General features: G+C 38.2%; 2 protein-coding genes across 5 annotated transcripts in view; both read left to right on the top strand.

The window, feature by feature from the left end:
* Positions 1–3,280, top strand: part of LOC126825553 (NACHT and WD repeat domain-containing protein 2) — a 36,358-nt gene extending 33,078 nt beyond the window's left edge. For all 3 annotated transcript variants that reach the window (XM_050555195.2, XM_050555193.2, XM_050555197.2), the window contains 2 exons: positions 621–795; positions 2,052–3,280. In XM_050555195.2, coding sequence (XP_050411152.1) covers positions 621–795; positions 2,052–2,098 — 222 coding nt within the window. In that variant the 3' untranslated portion in view covers positions 2,099–3,280. The remainder of the gene's footprint in view (positions 1–620; positions 796–2,051) is intronic.
* A 3,275-nt stretch (positions 3,281–6,555) lies between these two features.
* Positions 6,556–17,536, top strand: part of LOC126825556 (prolyl 3-hydroxylase 1) — a 30,876-nt gene continuing 19,895 nt past the window's right edge. For both annotated transcript variants that reach the window (XM_050555207.2, XM_050555205.2), the window contains exons 1-2: positions 6,556–7,040; positions 15,656–15,808. In XM_050555207.2, coding sequence (XP_050411164.1) covers positions 6,627–7,040; positions 15,656–15,808 — 567 coding nt within the window. In that variant the 5' untranslated portion in view covers positions 6,556–6,626. The remainder of the gene's footprint in view (positions 7,041–15,655; positions 15,809–17,536) is intronic.

The raw sequence follows: 17,536 nt of genomic DNA, 5'->3' as shown, positions 1-17,536 counted from the left end.
AAAGTTCTCTACCTAAGGGCCGGGCAACTAACTCAATATCGGTAATACGTTTTCAAACAACTTAAACCCGACTGTCTTCAAGCTGTATTATACGGTGTCTAGATAAAACCAGACTTTTATTTTATAGAAATAACGTGCAGGTGACATTTACCTTTCTTTAGCAAGTAAAGCACGTGAGTCATGCAATATATCTAAAGGAACGGTAATAGATTATTAGGTCACCCAACGAAAAAAATGATCCGAAATCTTAAAAAGGTTACGTGTCCGGATAAGCGGTTCACGTTCAAACGACTCAATATTTTGAGCTAAAATTTTGAGACACGGTAAATACACCAGTCCTCTACTCTATACTTTGGCGCTTAAATTTTATACGTACATTGACTTTTATTTTTGAGACTCTGTTAAAATTGGGATGGTCCCTTTAAGTATAATGTAGCGTGAATTAAAACATCGTCCGAAGATATGCTAATGATAATCAGTGACTTTAATGTTAGTCCCAATAGTTCTGACACTAAAACAGGCACCCAGGGGGTGTCACGGCCCCGGGCACTTAGGTTGCTTTTCCCGATTTTCAATCCGTATGTTAGACCTAAAAAAATGTACTTTATTTTCTTCTTTAGCTGCATCATCCACAATTAGGATCAGACGGTTGTTCTGTTATAGCTGGAGTTCAAATACCCTGCTGTGTCACGTCTTTACGGATCAAACCAGGAAAATTACAAACTTCATCATCATCTTTGTCTTCATCATCAACACCAGTAGACACCAACACTGACATCTGGTTTCACGTCGACGGTAAGAATAAACTAGTACAGGCTTAAACTTTCGAAACACCTGACGTCACTATCAAAACACGTAACGTGAATTTTGAAACACATGACGTGACTTTTGAAACACCTGACGTGACTTTCGAAACATATGGCGTCACTTTCTTATTTGTTTATTCATTGACGATAACCCATGTAAATCGCATGAGTGCCAGCGGAATTGTGTAAAGACCACGGGGGTACAGTGTGTATTGTGTTGGCTCAGTAACTAGGAGAATCTGGGTCAGACTCTTGCGTTAGTCGAGTAAGCTCCTTGGGATTTTCCAGCCTGTTCCCCAGCCCCCTTGCCAGGGATGCCTAGCGTGGGTCGGACAAGGCAGAAGAGCCTCGTCGTTCGGATGTTACAACAGAGTCCAGACGTGTACACGTTTATTGACGTGCACGTAAAATAACCATTGACATCGGATCACGATAGCGAGACGCGTGTGGAGAATGGCATGGCATTCGTAAAAATTTCCCTCTTAGCACACTACATGATGACGTATGCTCCTCTTGATACTCACTGAGTCAGCGAAGGACTGCTAGATGCGTATCAATATGTTTCTAATATCTCTGTAACAGACGACTGCCTTTAACACGTGCCGCCACAGCACGTGGCGTCAATCATTGGCTGAATGGTGCGCGAATTGTTTACATAAGACGTTACTGTTTCGGGCACAATGCTGCCTTTTAGTCATTTCAATACCCATTTACACTAAATAGGAAATAATTGTTAGCTACAAATACGCCAAACGTCTTTATTTATTTTTCTAATACATAAAAAAAATGTTTTAGAATTTAATTTGTCGGAGGAAGAAAGTTAATATTTGAGACTGATCAGTGTGGATGCGTATATGACGAAGCCTAGTATAAAGTGGACCGTATGTGCGCCTTGTGTAACTTAAATAGCTTACAAATTATCAGTAATTATAATATTTGGATCGGCTCTTTGATATTATGACGGTACGACGACGTGGCGATATTGTGGCGAAGCGGTGACTTGATGATATGGTGACGTAATATTATAATGAAAGGCCAGTTTAGGAGCAGAACAGTAGGACGTTAAACCCCATTTCATTTCATTTCATTTCATTTATAATGAAAGGGAGACGCTGTAATATTGTGGTGATACGACGATGTTGTAATATTTGGACTGCAAGGCGATGTCATAATATTGTGACGATACTGCGAGGTCGATCTCATATAAATGTAATGTGACCATTTTCTGGGTTTTTTTTCTTTAAGATGAATACAGCAAGGAAATACCCAACCCAGAATCAGACGAAGACTAGGACATGGGTGGGAAATGATGGGATGAAGAATGGAAGAAAGTAAAAATACGAGATATATTGATGATCCGAAGAGTTAAAACAGAAGATGTTGTCCGAAAAATGCTTTGCTCTACTTTTAAAATTGTTTTATCATAACATAAAAAAATAAGAATTAACGGAACGGCCAATTGTATATATATTTTATTTAAAATTTATTTTTGTTTTTTTAGTTTTATGTACAATTTATACTTTGCATGTATATATTCTTTAAAGCCTCGATTCGTCAAGATTCTCATTTTTTAAAGCGTGGGTAAGACGCTAGCTTGCTAGCTTGAAGGTCGCGTGTTCGATCCCTGCATTGGCCGAGAAAGTTCATCTGGATTTTCCGATGTGGTTTCCACCTGTCAGGCCGGAGGGAGGGTCTGACAAGGACAGCTGTCTAGTCGTTCGGATAGGACGAAAAACCGAGGTCCCGTACATACATTGGTGTGCACGTAAAAGATCCCTTGGCAGAAGGAAGTTGATATAAGAGTAGGCCATAATGTCGCTGCCCGGGCAAAATTTCTCTCATCGCACACTTTAAACAGCTTTAAACAGACTACAAATAGCGCAAAATAATGCTGCACGTCTTATAACTAAAACACGAAAATTTGATCATATATCAGCTAAGTTACATGAGAAACTCCATTGGCTTCCAGTTCGAGCGAGGGTTCAATTTAAAGCTCTTGTGAATGTGTTTAAATCAATTTATTCTGACACCGCACCCAGTTATTTAAAAGAACTCTTTGATTTCTATACTCCCCGGCGATCCAACCTTCCATCAAGTGATCGTAGCATATTGAGGATCCCCAAATATAATAATCGTTCTGGGGAATATGCTTTCTCCGTCAGAGCAGCTAAAATGTGGAATGATCTTCCAAAAACTCTTAGAGAGTCCTCTTCCATCCAGAGCTTTAAGACTAACTTAAAAACATACTTATTTCAAAAATGTTTTTGAACTGTTTTGTTGTGAATGCGCTTAGAAACACTCATGTGTAATGAAGCGCTATATAAATCGAACAATAATAATAATAATAACACTGTATGAGGTATGCCAGTCTTCATTAGCCCAGTATAGTAGCAGAACAGTAGGACGTTAAACCTCATTTCATTTCAATTCATTATTTAAACTATAGCAATGTATATGATGAAATAATAAAACCTTGCCACCTTAATCGCAATGTTACTGGTCACGGAATTTAAAAGTGTTCATAAAGATTTGATTTTAGCAACTTTACAAGATTAGGCCGGGTGCCACAGGTAGGTCTGGTTAGCTCAAGTACACCAATCTTTAGCATCCCAAACTTAGGCTGCCTGTCTACAGCTAGCTCCACCTGAGAAATATGACTTAGATGAATCGCTGGGTGCAGTATATGAATCTTTAGTTGTGTCATGTGACGGTATTAACATAAATATGGATGTCTGGCATGCGCTCGTAGATGAGCAGATCGTGAAAGCCATGAAAGAATTGAAAAAGAAGAACTAGATCAGCTCAGAAACAAACCGTTGAACACAAGTTTTCAAAATATCTTTAATTTTCTTTAATTTACAAAAAGTAAGCAAGATCAGCTCAGAAGCGAACCCAATGAAACTCATTGCAAAATGTTAGCATCTAGGTGTCGTGAATGAACATTGCCAATCTTACAAGATCTCCAGTTATTCTTTAGTTTACTGGTTGCCTAGAGCATAAGTTAACGAGATTGATGCATCGTGAAGGGTGGGGATAGTGCTCGGATAGTGGCGGTTCTACTTATTCTTTTTCGAATGCCAACTGCTCTTGTACGTGAACGTCGATAGACGGACATCCGAACGATTCTGCAACGCTTGTCATTCCCACAAGAGTTAAACCCAGCGGCTGTAGGTAACTGCTGACGAGGAACGTGGTCATCATTAGGTAGTATTTGGGGACTCACTCCACCCGGCGCAGAGCAAATTTGGCTATGTAGACCATGCTTGAGTCGATTTGTAGCACATCTACGCCACGGTATGTCTGTTGCTGGTTGAGCAATATGGTATAGTGATGAAAACCACATTGACACCACGTGAGGGGGTGCGCAACAATCAAACTTACACAATCTAAATAAATGTTTTACATTAGAAATACAGGATACGCGAAACCCAATCAGATCGATATTTCGTTTCGTTTTTTTTATACTTTCGATGGTCTACACTACATGAAGCAATCTGTTTTACAGAGGATTGAGAAAGTCTTCTAATATCTCTGTAAAAGATGACTACCTTCAACACGTGACGTCTCATCACGCGGCTTCAATCATTGCTTCAATGACGCGTACATTGTTTACAAGACGTGACTGGTTCGGGTAGAGTGCTGTCTTTTACTCAATTAAATACCCATTTACACTAAATAGGAAATAATTTTTACCTACAAATACTTCAAACGTCTTTATTTATTTTTCTAATACATAAAACAAAATGTTTTAGAATTTAATTTGTCGGAGGACAAAAGTTAATATTTGTGGCTCATTAAGTCGCATCGATGTCATCCTTATCAGTGATTGTAGCGGCCAAGCAAATATTAACTGCGGAGAAGTGTGTGTACTCGAAGGTCGTGTCAGGGGTCTTACGAGCGGCTTTTGATCCTATGACGTCAAACATTGATTAATCAATCAGCGTTGACGTTTCTAGTGATTTACCCACAAGTAAAATGAAGTTTTGAACTATAAAAAACGAAACGAAATAGGATCTGTGTTTTATTCAGATTGCATGAAGCCAATCTACATAAACTATAGTGCGTTTGTTTATTTCAATAATTTACTTGAGAGTGGAGGAAGGAAACCGGGGGACCCGCAGAAATTCAGGTTCACGAAAGCCGTCGACATTTATTTCAATAATTTGCATGCCTGTATGAATCTTTAGCTGTGGGAGGAAATCGGAGAACCCGAAGTAAACCTAAGAGCTTTGGTAGGCGACCCTACTACTTATAGTGTACGACACGCGCGGGATCGTAACCAAACAACTTGACTCAATGATATACCATGTTGATCTAAAAGCACATGCATCTGTCTAGTCTAACACTAACTATAAGCCATGGGCCTACACATTCTTAACCCGACTCTTCGTTGGCATCTCAGGCACGAAATGAAATGAAATGAAATGGGGTTTAACGTCCTACTGTTTTTCTCCAAACTCGGCTAATGAAGACGGGCATACGCCATACAGTGTGCTATGAGGGAAATTTTTCCCGGACAGCGGCACTACGGCCTACTCTTATATCGAATTCCATCTGTCAAGGGATCTTTTACGTGTACGCCAATGTGTACACGGAACCTTTGTTTTTTGTCTCATCCGAACGGCCAGACAGCTTTCCTTGTCAGCCTCCCCCCCCCCCCCCCGTCCTGCATCACTGACAAGGGAGAACCACGCCGGAAAATCTGGATGAACTTTCTCGGCCAATGCAGGGATCGAACACCCGACCTCCAGGCTAGCGAGCCAGCGTCTTACCCACTTAGCCACCGTGATCCCCCCATCTCAAGTACAGACTCTGAAATAGTCTATTTAAATAAATGAGTAATAGGCCGTGCTAACCACGACGCCAACTCCCTAAATTACATTACTAATACAGTTAATGTTGAAGAATTATTATTAATTAGTAAAGTCGTATTTCGTGTACTCATTGGCATGCATGTACAAGAACCCGGCTGGCAGTTGGAATTCGAGATTAGAGTCCGCCGTATGTCCGGGCAAAACTTCCATTTCCTTCATAGCACACTGTAGGCTATGGTGTACACGTGTATGCGCTCTTTGTTGTCCCAGTCAGAGCAAAACAGTAGACGGTTAAACCCCATTTTAATTTTTGTGTACGTCATCCGGTTTGCTCTTATAGCTAAATACCCCTTTGTGCAAAATAATTATTGAAATGAAACTGAACAATATTTTGGTCCCGAAATGACCTAATTTGTGTCGATTGGACGTTACACCTAAGATTTCGGGACATCGGTTTTTTGACCCATCCGAAAGACTAGACACTTAGTCTACCCTTGCTGTTTAGATAGACGTTATGCGATAGATATATCTAATAAATGAAAGCTATAACAAAAACAATCCGTGATTTATGGTCAAATATTGCACGTTATATCAACAATGTTTCTTTGCGACATTCATATAACATGACGTATTTCCTAAACTTCGACCACCACATGGTACGCACGCTGTATTATAACCCACGCAAAATGAACAATGTTTCAATTATAACTTACAACTTATAGCCATTGAATTTCCTTTTGGTTTGGCTTATCTGCTAAATCTAAATCGATTAATAATATGAAAACTAGATTCTTGGTCATTTAAATCTATTTTCCTATTACGAAAACAATCAATTCATTTGTCTGGTCTGAACTGGTCTGAAATAGCAGACGACCTATTGTTCGGTGATTTACAGTTACCTCCCTTTAATGTGACGTCATTAACCCAGAGGCGATCCAACATGGAACATCGCTTAGAGTTGTCAAAAGTTTTCAACGGGATCTAAAAGTTTTGAAACGTTTGTAAAATGGGAACTCATACGTTCGAATGTATAGTTTTAACATTACTACTTTCGTTGATCGCTTGCAAGGCTGGACAAGAATATCAGTACAACTATGACGTGCTTTATTCTGAAGGAGTTACAGCCTATCGCGAGTCGAACTGGTACCAATGCTACATGATTTTCGAAACAGCTTTGACCGATTATAAATTCTTCAAAAAAACTGTGATAGATTGTAGGCTTTCGTGTAAAACGCAGACCAATTCAAACAACAGCACCTTCTCGTCAATAATGATGGAGATTTTAACGAAGTCGGAGTGTATAAGAAAATGTAAGAAATCCAAGATAGGTGACCGACTTCCAGGCACTTCGAATCAAGAAATAGAAGATTTATTCAAGAAAAGAAAACCGTATGAATATCTACAGTACTGTTATTATAAGGTAGGTCTTGGCTGTGTGTATTTGATGTTTTTATATGCATATTTAGTCAGTGTGTATTAACAGTTATTATATGCATTGGTGAATAATACATTGTCTCATAAAACATGGGGGGTTTAAAAGATAAAGATATAGATAAATTTTATTGCATACAAACGCCCACGGGGAACAGCATACAATTACATGAGTACATTAATACAGTACAACAAATATACATGTAAGAAAGAAACAAACAAATAAAACTAGTTCAAAGTAGTTACGTATTTAAAGTAGCTAAGTCTCTAACTCAATATCATAAAGTCTTCGACATTGAAAACACAAATTATTTGTCAATTTAAATCAACATGGATGTTGTGATCTCACGGGGAAAAGATGGGCTTCTGATATCCAATATTTAAGACAAAATAAACATTTTACAATTGGTAACAAATCGTGTACCATAATGCGTTTCAGCGCCATTTGTAACAAGGGACTCTAAGAACGAGGTTAGTCATATTCCACAAGTCATGTCAAACAGTGACCTCTTGTTCTTATCTGGTGAGCATGCACAATAAATACTACTTGTGTAGACTGGAATAACCAGATAATAGAGATTGCCATTTGCTTGAAACTTCTGGCGTATTTTTATGAACATACCTGATTTGACATTAGAGTAAAAACAGAAACGATTAAATGTACATCAGCTAATATACATTCATATTACATTATTATATGCATCAGAGGCGGATTTAAGGGGGGGCGCGAGGGGTGCGTGCCCCGCCCTAATTTTCGACAGTGCCCTTTTTTACTGCTGAAAGTGCCCTTTCTCAGACCCAAATATGTCCGTTCCCAACCCGTTGCAGGGATCCCAAATGACTCAAACCATCGATTCAAACACACCAGTCTGGTCTAATTAATGCTTCCACTTGCAAACGAATTCTTGTTGTTTAGCTGACGGTGCCCTAATCCTATAGAGTGACTATAGACAGACATCTTGTGGAATTGACAGCGTATACACTCATGCCCATCACCAACGCGCATGAGTGCAACTTGATGTAGCATTGTTTCATGTGTGGACAGTACAAAGTACAAGTTACAAGGCTTAAATAGTGAAGTGGCTAGGGAATAGATTCGTCTTTTTTCCCATCATAATATGCCTCGCTCGCCTTGACAATTTTCGAGTCGCATGTTCAACTGGCTTTTTTGCTCGATTTTAAGGCTCTTTTTCAATGATTTCTGAACGTTTACTTAGACGAAAATATCAGCCAAATAGCTCTTGGAATGGCTACAGATGCAAGGAATTGACGGATAATTTTCTTGGGAGGACCCACCCCCCTCCTAAATAAAAAAAAAATCCCCTCTCACCGGCGTGCCCTGTCTCCGCGGTCAGTGCCCTCATTTTGCGGCGCGCCCCCCCCCTTTTCAAAATTCCTAGATTCGCCCCTGTGCATTGCCACCTATTTGTGTCAATTTCTAGATCCCAAATATTAGCGATTTGGCTCCTTTGTGTATTAGGATTATACGTGTGTATTCTTTGTATTATGTCACATGGGTTACAAATAAATCATTATTTAGAAATGCACGTGCTTTGTTAATTAAATCTAATCTTTCATATAATAAGGGATGGTGTTTCCAAAAGGGTGCCACAGTGCTTCTTTGTGTAAGCTGCTGGCTCGCCAATCAGGATTGAGGTCCCATGTGCGATTCTCGTGTTGACTAAGAAACTTCATCAGGATGTTCCTAGGTGTGGTTTCCCCCAAGTCAATGGTTAAGAACAGAGGGCCTGGCAAGAATAGTGTCTTAGTCATTTGGATGAAACATGGAATTATGTGTGTATTTCCATGTAGGCTGCTGTGAGTTATTGATAATATACACTGTATTAATACATGGGGTTATGTGTGTATTTACTATTGGTTATATACAATTGTATATGGAGATATGGAGCAATGTGTGTATTTACTGTGAGTTATTGGTATTACTACATGTATTAAACATACATACACATGGTATGATGTCTATATTTACTGTGAGTTATTGGTATGACAGCTATTAAACATACATACACATGTATGATAAGTGTATTTACTCTGGGTTATTTGTATGATAACTATTAAACATATATACACATGTATGATAAGTGTATTTACTCTGAGTTATTTGTATGATAACTATTAAACATACATTGTACATACACAGTGAGTTATTGGTATTACTATATGTATTAAACATACATACACACAGTAAATGAAATGAAATGGGGTTTAACGTCCTACTGTTCTGCTCCTAACCTGGGCCTAATGAAGACAGGCATACGCCATACAGTGTGCTATGAGGGAAATTTTGCCCGGGCAGCGGCCTACTCTGATATCGAATTCCAACTGCCAAGGGATTTTACGTGCATGCAAATGTGTACACGGGACCTTGGTTTTTCGTCCCATCTGAACGACTAGACAGCTGTCCTTGTCAGATGGAAGTGAAATGATGGGGTCTATTTATCACTTACCCAGCTCCAACCTGTGTGAGACAAGCCTCTTATTTTGCTCCCCTCACAAGTTTGCCAGTGAACACATATCCGTGATATCACCCTGGCAGTGGTCACGGTGGTTAAGTTGGTAAGACACTGGCTCGCTACCCTGGAGGTCGGGTGTTCGATCCCTGCATTGGCCGAGAAAGTTCATCCACATTTTCCAGCGTGGTTCCCCCTTGTCAGTGATGCAGGACGGAGGGCCTGACAAGGACAGCTGTCTAGTTCTTCGGATGAGACGAAAAACTGAGGTCCCGTGTATACATTAGAATGCACGTAAAAGATCCCTTGGCAGTTGGAATTTGATATAAGCGTAGGCGATAGTGCCACTGCCCGTCTTCATTAGCCAAGCATTTCATCACCCTGGCAGTGGTGATTAAGCCAGACACACTGGGGAATATACTTGTATCTTCCACTGGGGTATATACTTGTACATGTATCTTACAAAACTGTATTGACCTTTTAGTTATACCATGGTTAGACAAGGTGTGGTGTATAAGGTTACTGTATACTATTATCCCTTAGTTGACAGTCCTGTGTATATATACATGTATACATGTACATGCATACAAACTGTGGTATAATTATCTTTCATCTACATGATCTCTATTTTGGAAATGAAATGGGGTTTAATGTCCTACTGTTCTGCTCCGAATTGGGCTAATAAAGACGGGCATACACCATGCAGTGTGCTATGAGTGAAATTTTGCCTTGGCCGCAGCACTATGGCCTACTCTCTCCCTCTCTCTCTGCTATCTCTCTCTCCCCCTCTCCCCTCTCTCTCTCTCCCTCCCCCTCTCTCTCTCTCCCTCCCCCTCTCTCTCTCTCTCTCTCTCTCTCTCTCTCTCTCTCTCTCTCTTGCTCTCGCTCTCTCCCTTTAAGTGAAATAAATTAAATGGGATTCAACGTCCTACTGTCTTTTGTGTAGATTCAAAATTATTAGTGGTTGTGCAAATAAATAAAAGCTTTGTTTTTAAAACCAGTGTTTTATAACCCTAAACCAATCAGTTTATTGATTTTGATTATTTTTCTGTCAGGATTTTTTTTAAACCAGTTTTTTGTAACTCTAAACCCATCAGTTTATTTATTTTGATACTTCTGCACAAACTGAAACACACTTTAAAGATCATCTTAAAAGCTTCATAAATATTTTAAATATTACAAGTAATTAGGTCAACATACATGTATCCTTTCCATAAGTGTAACACGATCCAAAATGTCAATGTTACCGTATTTTTCGGTGTATAAGGCGCATGCGTAGATAAGGCGCAGGGCGACTTTGGCAGAGGTGTTTCAGGGAAAAAAAAATATGCGTGGCTTAGGCGCACCCTTTCCCAGCGCGTGTGAAACTCGTGCCATAGCATATGTGACTCAAATCCACCTGCGATCTCCAGTAACTAGGTCAAACTCTATTGTTTACAGTTATAATAATTACCGATATTTAGCCGTATCAAGCTTTATATAATTATATTTCTTTATGAAATAAATTGCTTTTGTTACATTTGTTTATATTAATTATAACACGCAATTGCATTATTGCATAACTTTCAGCTGTAATTCTGTTGCTCGTACGGTAGTGAAATTGTCATTCAAGTCCCGCCCACAACAAACATGGCCGTCTATTACATCGTGTTAAATTCGTGCGTAATTGTCTGTGATAAATGAATCGGTTTTGATGATAAACAAATTAAATAATACCTGTAGAAATAATATATCATGATCAGCTACTCACAACTTAAATCCTGACTACCGGTAAAAGAGAAACAACAATTCCAGTTTACTCCAAGTTATGCAAACAACTGACAAACGATAGCGTCTGTTGCCCCGCCCACTCCACGCGTCATGACAATACCCAGATTGTAGCCATTTAGATCTATCAGTAAAATAATACAATAGCATTTTTAATACCAATCAAAAAAACAATGATTTTGTCAACTACAAACAACTTCATAAAGAAAACGGTAACAACTCACTGGTAGATAATTAACTATACCGGTAAAATAATACAATAGCATTTTTAATACCAATCAAAGAAACAATGGTTTTGTCAACTGCAAACGACTTCATAAAGAAAACGATAACAACTCACTGGTAGATAATTAACTATACCGGTAAATTATAACAATGGGCCAATCACTGAATCCATGTTGAATGAAAACCGTCGGTAACTTAAAACGGTTACTAAAAGACAGTCTTGCTCAAAGAAAACACCCCGATGTTTGGATTGCCGACAGTGGCTAACTGTACCGGTAAACGGATTAGCAGAAATATATGTCATCAAATACGCAGGAATAATAGAAATATTAACGAGAATTTTGCAGATATTGTTAGCACTGTCGTTTATGACTAACGGTATATGGAAAAGCCGGAATAATAGAAATATGACTAACGGTATACGGAAAAGCCGATACCGTATCTTAAATGGCCGCCATATTTATTGCACGAAAAATGACGACATCGGAATGTCGGAATAGCAGAAAAATATGTCATCTAATTATTTACGATATCTTTGCAGATATTTTAATAACACTAAACCGCTATTGACCCATATTGTTGCCACTGTCGTCTATGACTAACGGTATACGGGATATCGGTATGGGAAATGGCCGCCATCTTTATTGCTGTTGTCGATATGATCAACTTCAGACCTCTATGTTGACACACAGAAAGGCCAAGATTTGCTAAATACTATGTATTAGGCGCACCCCTTCTAGAAAATAAAATACCTGGTAAAAAAAAGTGCGCCTTATACACCGAAAAATACGGTACTTGCTACATGTAAATTTCAACAGGTAGATTTTCTCTGTTCTCAGTGAGTAGTCGTAACTTTCTGCCATTAAACAAGCCGTGATTTAAGTTTTGTCCATCTGTTCGTAAAGATATAGACTAGAATATGAGCAGAAGGACTAAAATTACGAAGCGTTTTCCATAATCTTTAATAATAGTGTAAGCTCAGGAGCACTGCACAACACACAAACAAACCGGCAGACAAGATACAGACTACACAGACACTGTAAACAATAAAAAACAAATATCAAATTAAGTGAATAGATCTGGGGGCCAGTCGTAGGCCAGTCGTAAGCCTCCAGACCTGGGCTTGTACATGATATGCAAGAGGCGTCACTCAAAAAATGAAATACGAAACTCTCAATTAAAACAAAGAAAAGCTTAGCAATGAATACAAGGATAATGCATTAGAAATGATGGGATCTGTCTTAATGATGATCGTCTGCTGAATGAAAGGTGCGAGTCTTCTAATTGATGTCATGAATTAGAACATAAATTTTTTTTTTTTTTTACAAAAGTTATGAAATGAAATGGGATGTAATAACCTACTGTTCTAGGCTAATGAAGATGGGTGTACAACCTTCCAGTGTGGTATGAGGGAAATTTTGCATTGGCCGAGAAAGATCATCCAGATTTTCCGGCGTGCCCCCCCCCCCCTTGTCAGTGATGCAGGACGGGGGGCCTGACAAGGACAGCTCGGATGGGACGAAAAGATCCCTTGACAGTTGGAATTTGATATAAGAGTAGGCTGTAGTGCCACTGTTTGGGCAAAATTTCCCTCATAGCACACTGTATGGTGTATGCCAGTCTTCATTAGGAAAACCCGGTTTCATTTCATTTCAGGTTAGCGAGCCAACTTTTGCTCTCCATGGCAGCCTCTTTTTTTTCTATTGGAATATTTGAGTATAGACATCTGCATTTTGAATTACAGTATTTGTCCTTCTGATTTTATACATGTACTTCTAAACTCCTGAATATTTTAACTGTAATTTTATATGGCAATATCAACCATTCCTTGATTCGTAGATGAAAAGGATAAGTTCTACTACATAATTTATTCTTAATCTGGTGTAAAACTATGAATATGCAATTAATATTATATTACGATATCAACATTTTATTTTTGAATGTGAATATAAATTATTATTAAACTGCGATATCAACGATTTATTCTTGAATGTGAATATTAAATTATAATTATACTGCGATATCTACGATTTAGTCTTGAATGTGAATATTTAATTAATATTATATTCCTATATCAACAACTTGATTTAAATTATTCTACAGACAGCTGTCAAATGGTTTATAGTAACATTGTATATACGGGGGACAGCTGTTAAATTATCTGACTACATACATATTAACCTATTTGTAATGTTTATAAGAAATCTATCTCCTATTTATTCTTTCTGTATATACCCTAGTTTACTGATTATCAGGAGAATAATGGGATCTATAGTATATTAAATTAATTCTCTATATATTGATAATTATTGAATCATTATAATGTACCAAATATTCAATATATGTATATATGTAGGTTAAACTTCTTTCAAAAATACAGGATTGAAAAAAAATTTGCTTTCATCAGTGAAGTGAGAAGGAGTTTACAATTTACAGCCTGGCACACTATCATCCTTGGTATCCACACTGGTCTCATTCCGTTCTACTCCACTTACCTCTGGGTTCATCCATGGAGCGGGGTGGCGGGTGGATGGCCGAATGGCTAACACATGCGTGCTGTATCATAAGGTCTGTCATTGAATCAACTGGCGTGGTTTCGATTCTCCGGTTGTACCTGACAAGGAGTAGGGTCGTGTGTCCAACCTCGTGGGTTTTCTCTGGGTCCACCTCTTTCCTCCCACTGCTAAAGACCGCTATGCGGAAGCGAATTATTAAAATAAAATTGAACCATATGTTAGTCCCGGTATGACCTAGTTTGTGATGTGATTGGCTTTCATCTTTTTTTTTGGAGAGTGTACGGCATGGGCTATTTCCGAATAGGATAATAGATGCCATTTATCTTGGGAGGGCTTACTAAATGGAACAATAGTGGGATCATAATCCGTTATATTAACAATCAAATTTCGTTTAGGTGAGGTGAAAATAGTTTTTACGTGAAAGACTACATGTATATAAAGGGAACATCCACACAATCTCACTTAAGCCTGATGAGTTTGAACTGAATCAAACTAGTCTATATGAAAGGAACATCCAATCTCACTTAAGCCTGATGAGTTTGAACTGAATCAAACTAGTCTATATGAAAGGAACATCCAATCGCACTTAAGCCTGATGAGTTTGAACTGAATCAAACTAGTCTATATGAAAGGAACATCCAATCTCACTTAAGCCTGATGAGTTCAAACTGAACGAAACTAGTCGCTTCATGAGAGAAATCTAGGACGACTACTCGCCACTCATAGATTTCTAATTTTATTTACTCTCACTAAGAATTTCACTCTAACTGCGGAGTAACCTTACCAGCTAAGAATTTCACTCTCACTGCGGAGTAACCTTACCAGCTAAGAATTTCAATCTCACTGCGGAGTAACCTTACCAGCTAAGAATTTCAATCTCACTGTGGAGTAACCTTACCAGCTAAGAATTTCAATCTCACTGTGGAGTAACCTTACCAGCTAAGAATTTCACTCTCACTGCGGAGTAACATTACCAGCTAAGAATTTCACTCTCACTGCGGAGTAACGAAATGAAATGAAATGAAATGGGGTTTAACGTCCTACTGTTTTGCTCCGAACTGGGCTAATGAAGACGGGCATACGCCATACAGTGTGCTATGCGGGTAATTTTGCCCGGACAGCGGCACTACAGCCTACTCTTATATCGAATTCCAACTGTCAAGGGATCTTTTACGTGCACGCCAATGTGTACACGGGACCTCGGTTTTTCGTATCATCCAAATGACTAGACAGCTGTCCTTGTCAGCCCCTCCGTCCTGCATCACTGACAAGGGGGAACCACGCCGGGAAATCTGGATGAACTTTCTCGGCCAATGCAGGGATCGAACACCCGACCTCCAGGCTAGCGAGCCAGCGCCTTACCCACTTACCAGCTAAGAATTTCACTCTCACTGCGGAGTAACATTACCAGCTAAAAATTTCACTCTCACTGCGGAGTAACCTTACCAGCTAAAAATTTCACTCTTACTGTGGAGTAACCTTACCAGCTAAGAATTTCATAATTCTGGGCACCTCAAACGAGAAACCGAACCCAGAATCTCACTTACGTCTGATGAGTCTGGGACGGCTACTCGCCACTCATAGATTTCTAATCTAATTTGATATTATATATTTCTTTATTTCAGTTGAATAAAGTGACGAATGCCGCATCGGCAGCGTATACATATTATGTGGTTAACTCCGATAATAACGATGCCATCAGTAACATTAAATTTTATCGTGAAAACGCTGGCGTTCGAGATACAGAATTCATTGATCTGGAGTTACGCCCATATAAGGTAGGTTATTACTTTGGTTTATTGCACTGGGATTTTGCTTCAAACTTTTGCAAGTCTGTCAATTTTTGAGGTATTTTATTTAGCAAGATGTTTTCCAAAGTATTTTTAGAACTTAGAACTATCCCAATTTTCTATATGAAGAGCCCTGTCTGGGGAAGAACGATCTAAGTCACTTTTTCAACGAACCCCAATAAATGGCACCATCTGGTAGCAAATTGTATAAGCTTTCTGTGGAAATACACCCATCTACCCTTTATTTGACCTTAATTTGGCTGAAAAGTGGAAGTCAGTTGTTGTACTGGTAATTCTGATTCATATTAAACATCATTTTGAAGTTGTTATTAAATCCATTTGTTGTTCTGTTCACGTATTCTCGACCAAAAGTCTGTTTTGCCTTTTATATGTCTTACATGTAGATCGTTCTTCCCCTGGACTCTTCATATATATTTGAAAGGTTTTGAGATAATAAAGCTATATACTTAACAGGGCGTGTTAATTGGCTTACAGGTAAGTTGTTTAAGTCTGTTTAAGTGCCGGTAGCATTTCATTCACCCAGGTGATTATTTTTGCGATTCACTCACTCATGAGGGCTTGATTTGCCTAAAGGACCAACGAGATGTGACTAGAAATAGGCCATTTATTAAAATGACAAATGCTGAATAAGACTGTAATCCGGGTATCATTTAATTTTGTGTATCTAGCACTAATTTCTTTCACATTCATTTTTTATCAAATCTTTATTTAAAAATTCATAAAAATGATTTAAAATCACCAAAAATGATCTAATTTGTACTTGTGTCCAGTTTAACGCTGACCATTCAATTTTGATAATGAGTGTCCAACAGGGCTCACACTGGCTTTCAATTTTTTTCCGCCAAAATGGATGATAATTTTTATATAAAAAAATTTTCATATTTTTTCCGCCAACTGGAATATTTTATCTGCCAAAAATGTGTGATAAAAAAGAAATCATCTAACATTTTATGTCTCAGCTAGGCTTATATATATTCTAAAACAATACCGATATATACAATACAATATACAACAACTTTAAAAATCTGTTTGTACATAATACATTAGCACAGTTTGGATTTAATAAGATCCTTTTTTTGGGGGGGTGATTTTAGTCTATTTGAACACCGTATTGCACAATATATTTCAGTATTTACACGTCAGATCTCATTCAAGGATTGCCAATTTTCTATAAATTTATGTGTTGTGTGTACAATAGGCCTATAGTTATTTTCAGGTACCGTAAAGGTATCAGAATCAGAATCCCTGATAAAATGATACAAATTTCAATTATATTTGTAAGAGCTGCTTACAATTATATTATACCCGTCGTTCACCTTTAGAGCATTTTGGCGACGCTAATATGATACATGTACATATGGCGAAATGATTTCTCGCTCAAGAATCGTCGCTATTCAACTCTTTCTTATGTTTTCGACCAGTGGTGATCATATAATTTGAAATAATGATATCCGATCGGCATACTTGTATACCTTATGTGCCATATATGAAGCCACAGTTCAACTATCAAACTATTTCATTCTCTTCGAAAGGAATTGTCGGCCATTTTGATTACATGTATTAGCATTTATTTTAAGACGAAACGAAACATCAAATAATCATCGCTTGGATTAATCATTAGGAGTAAATAATTATGTTGTTGTTGTTTATTACAAATTTAACATCCAATACATAATGCATGATATTAATTAAGTT

This window comes from Patella vulgata, chromosome 6 (genome assembly GCF_932274485.2).
Source record: "Patella vulgata chromosome 6, xgPatVulg1.2, whole genome shotgun sequence".
NCBI lineage: Eukaryota > Metazoa > Mollusca > Gastropoda > Patellidae > Patella > Patella vulgata.
This window is presented reverse-complemented; position numbering and strand designations above follow the sequence as displayed.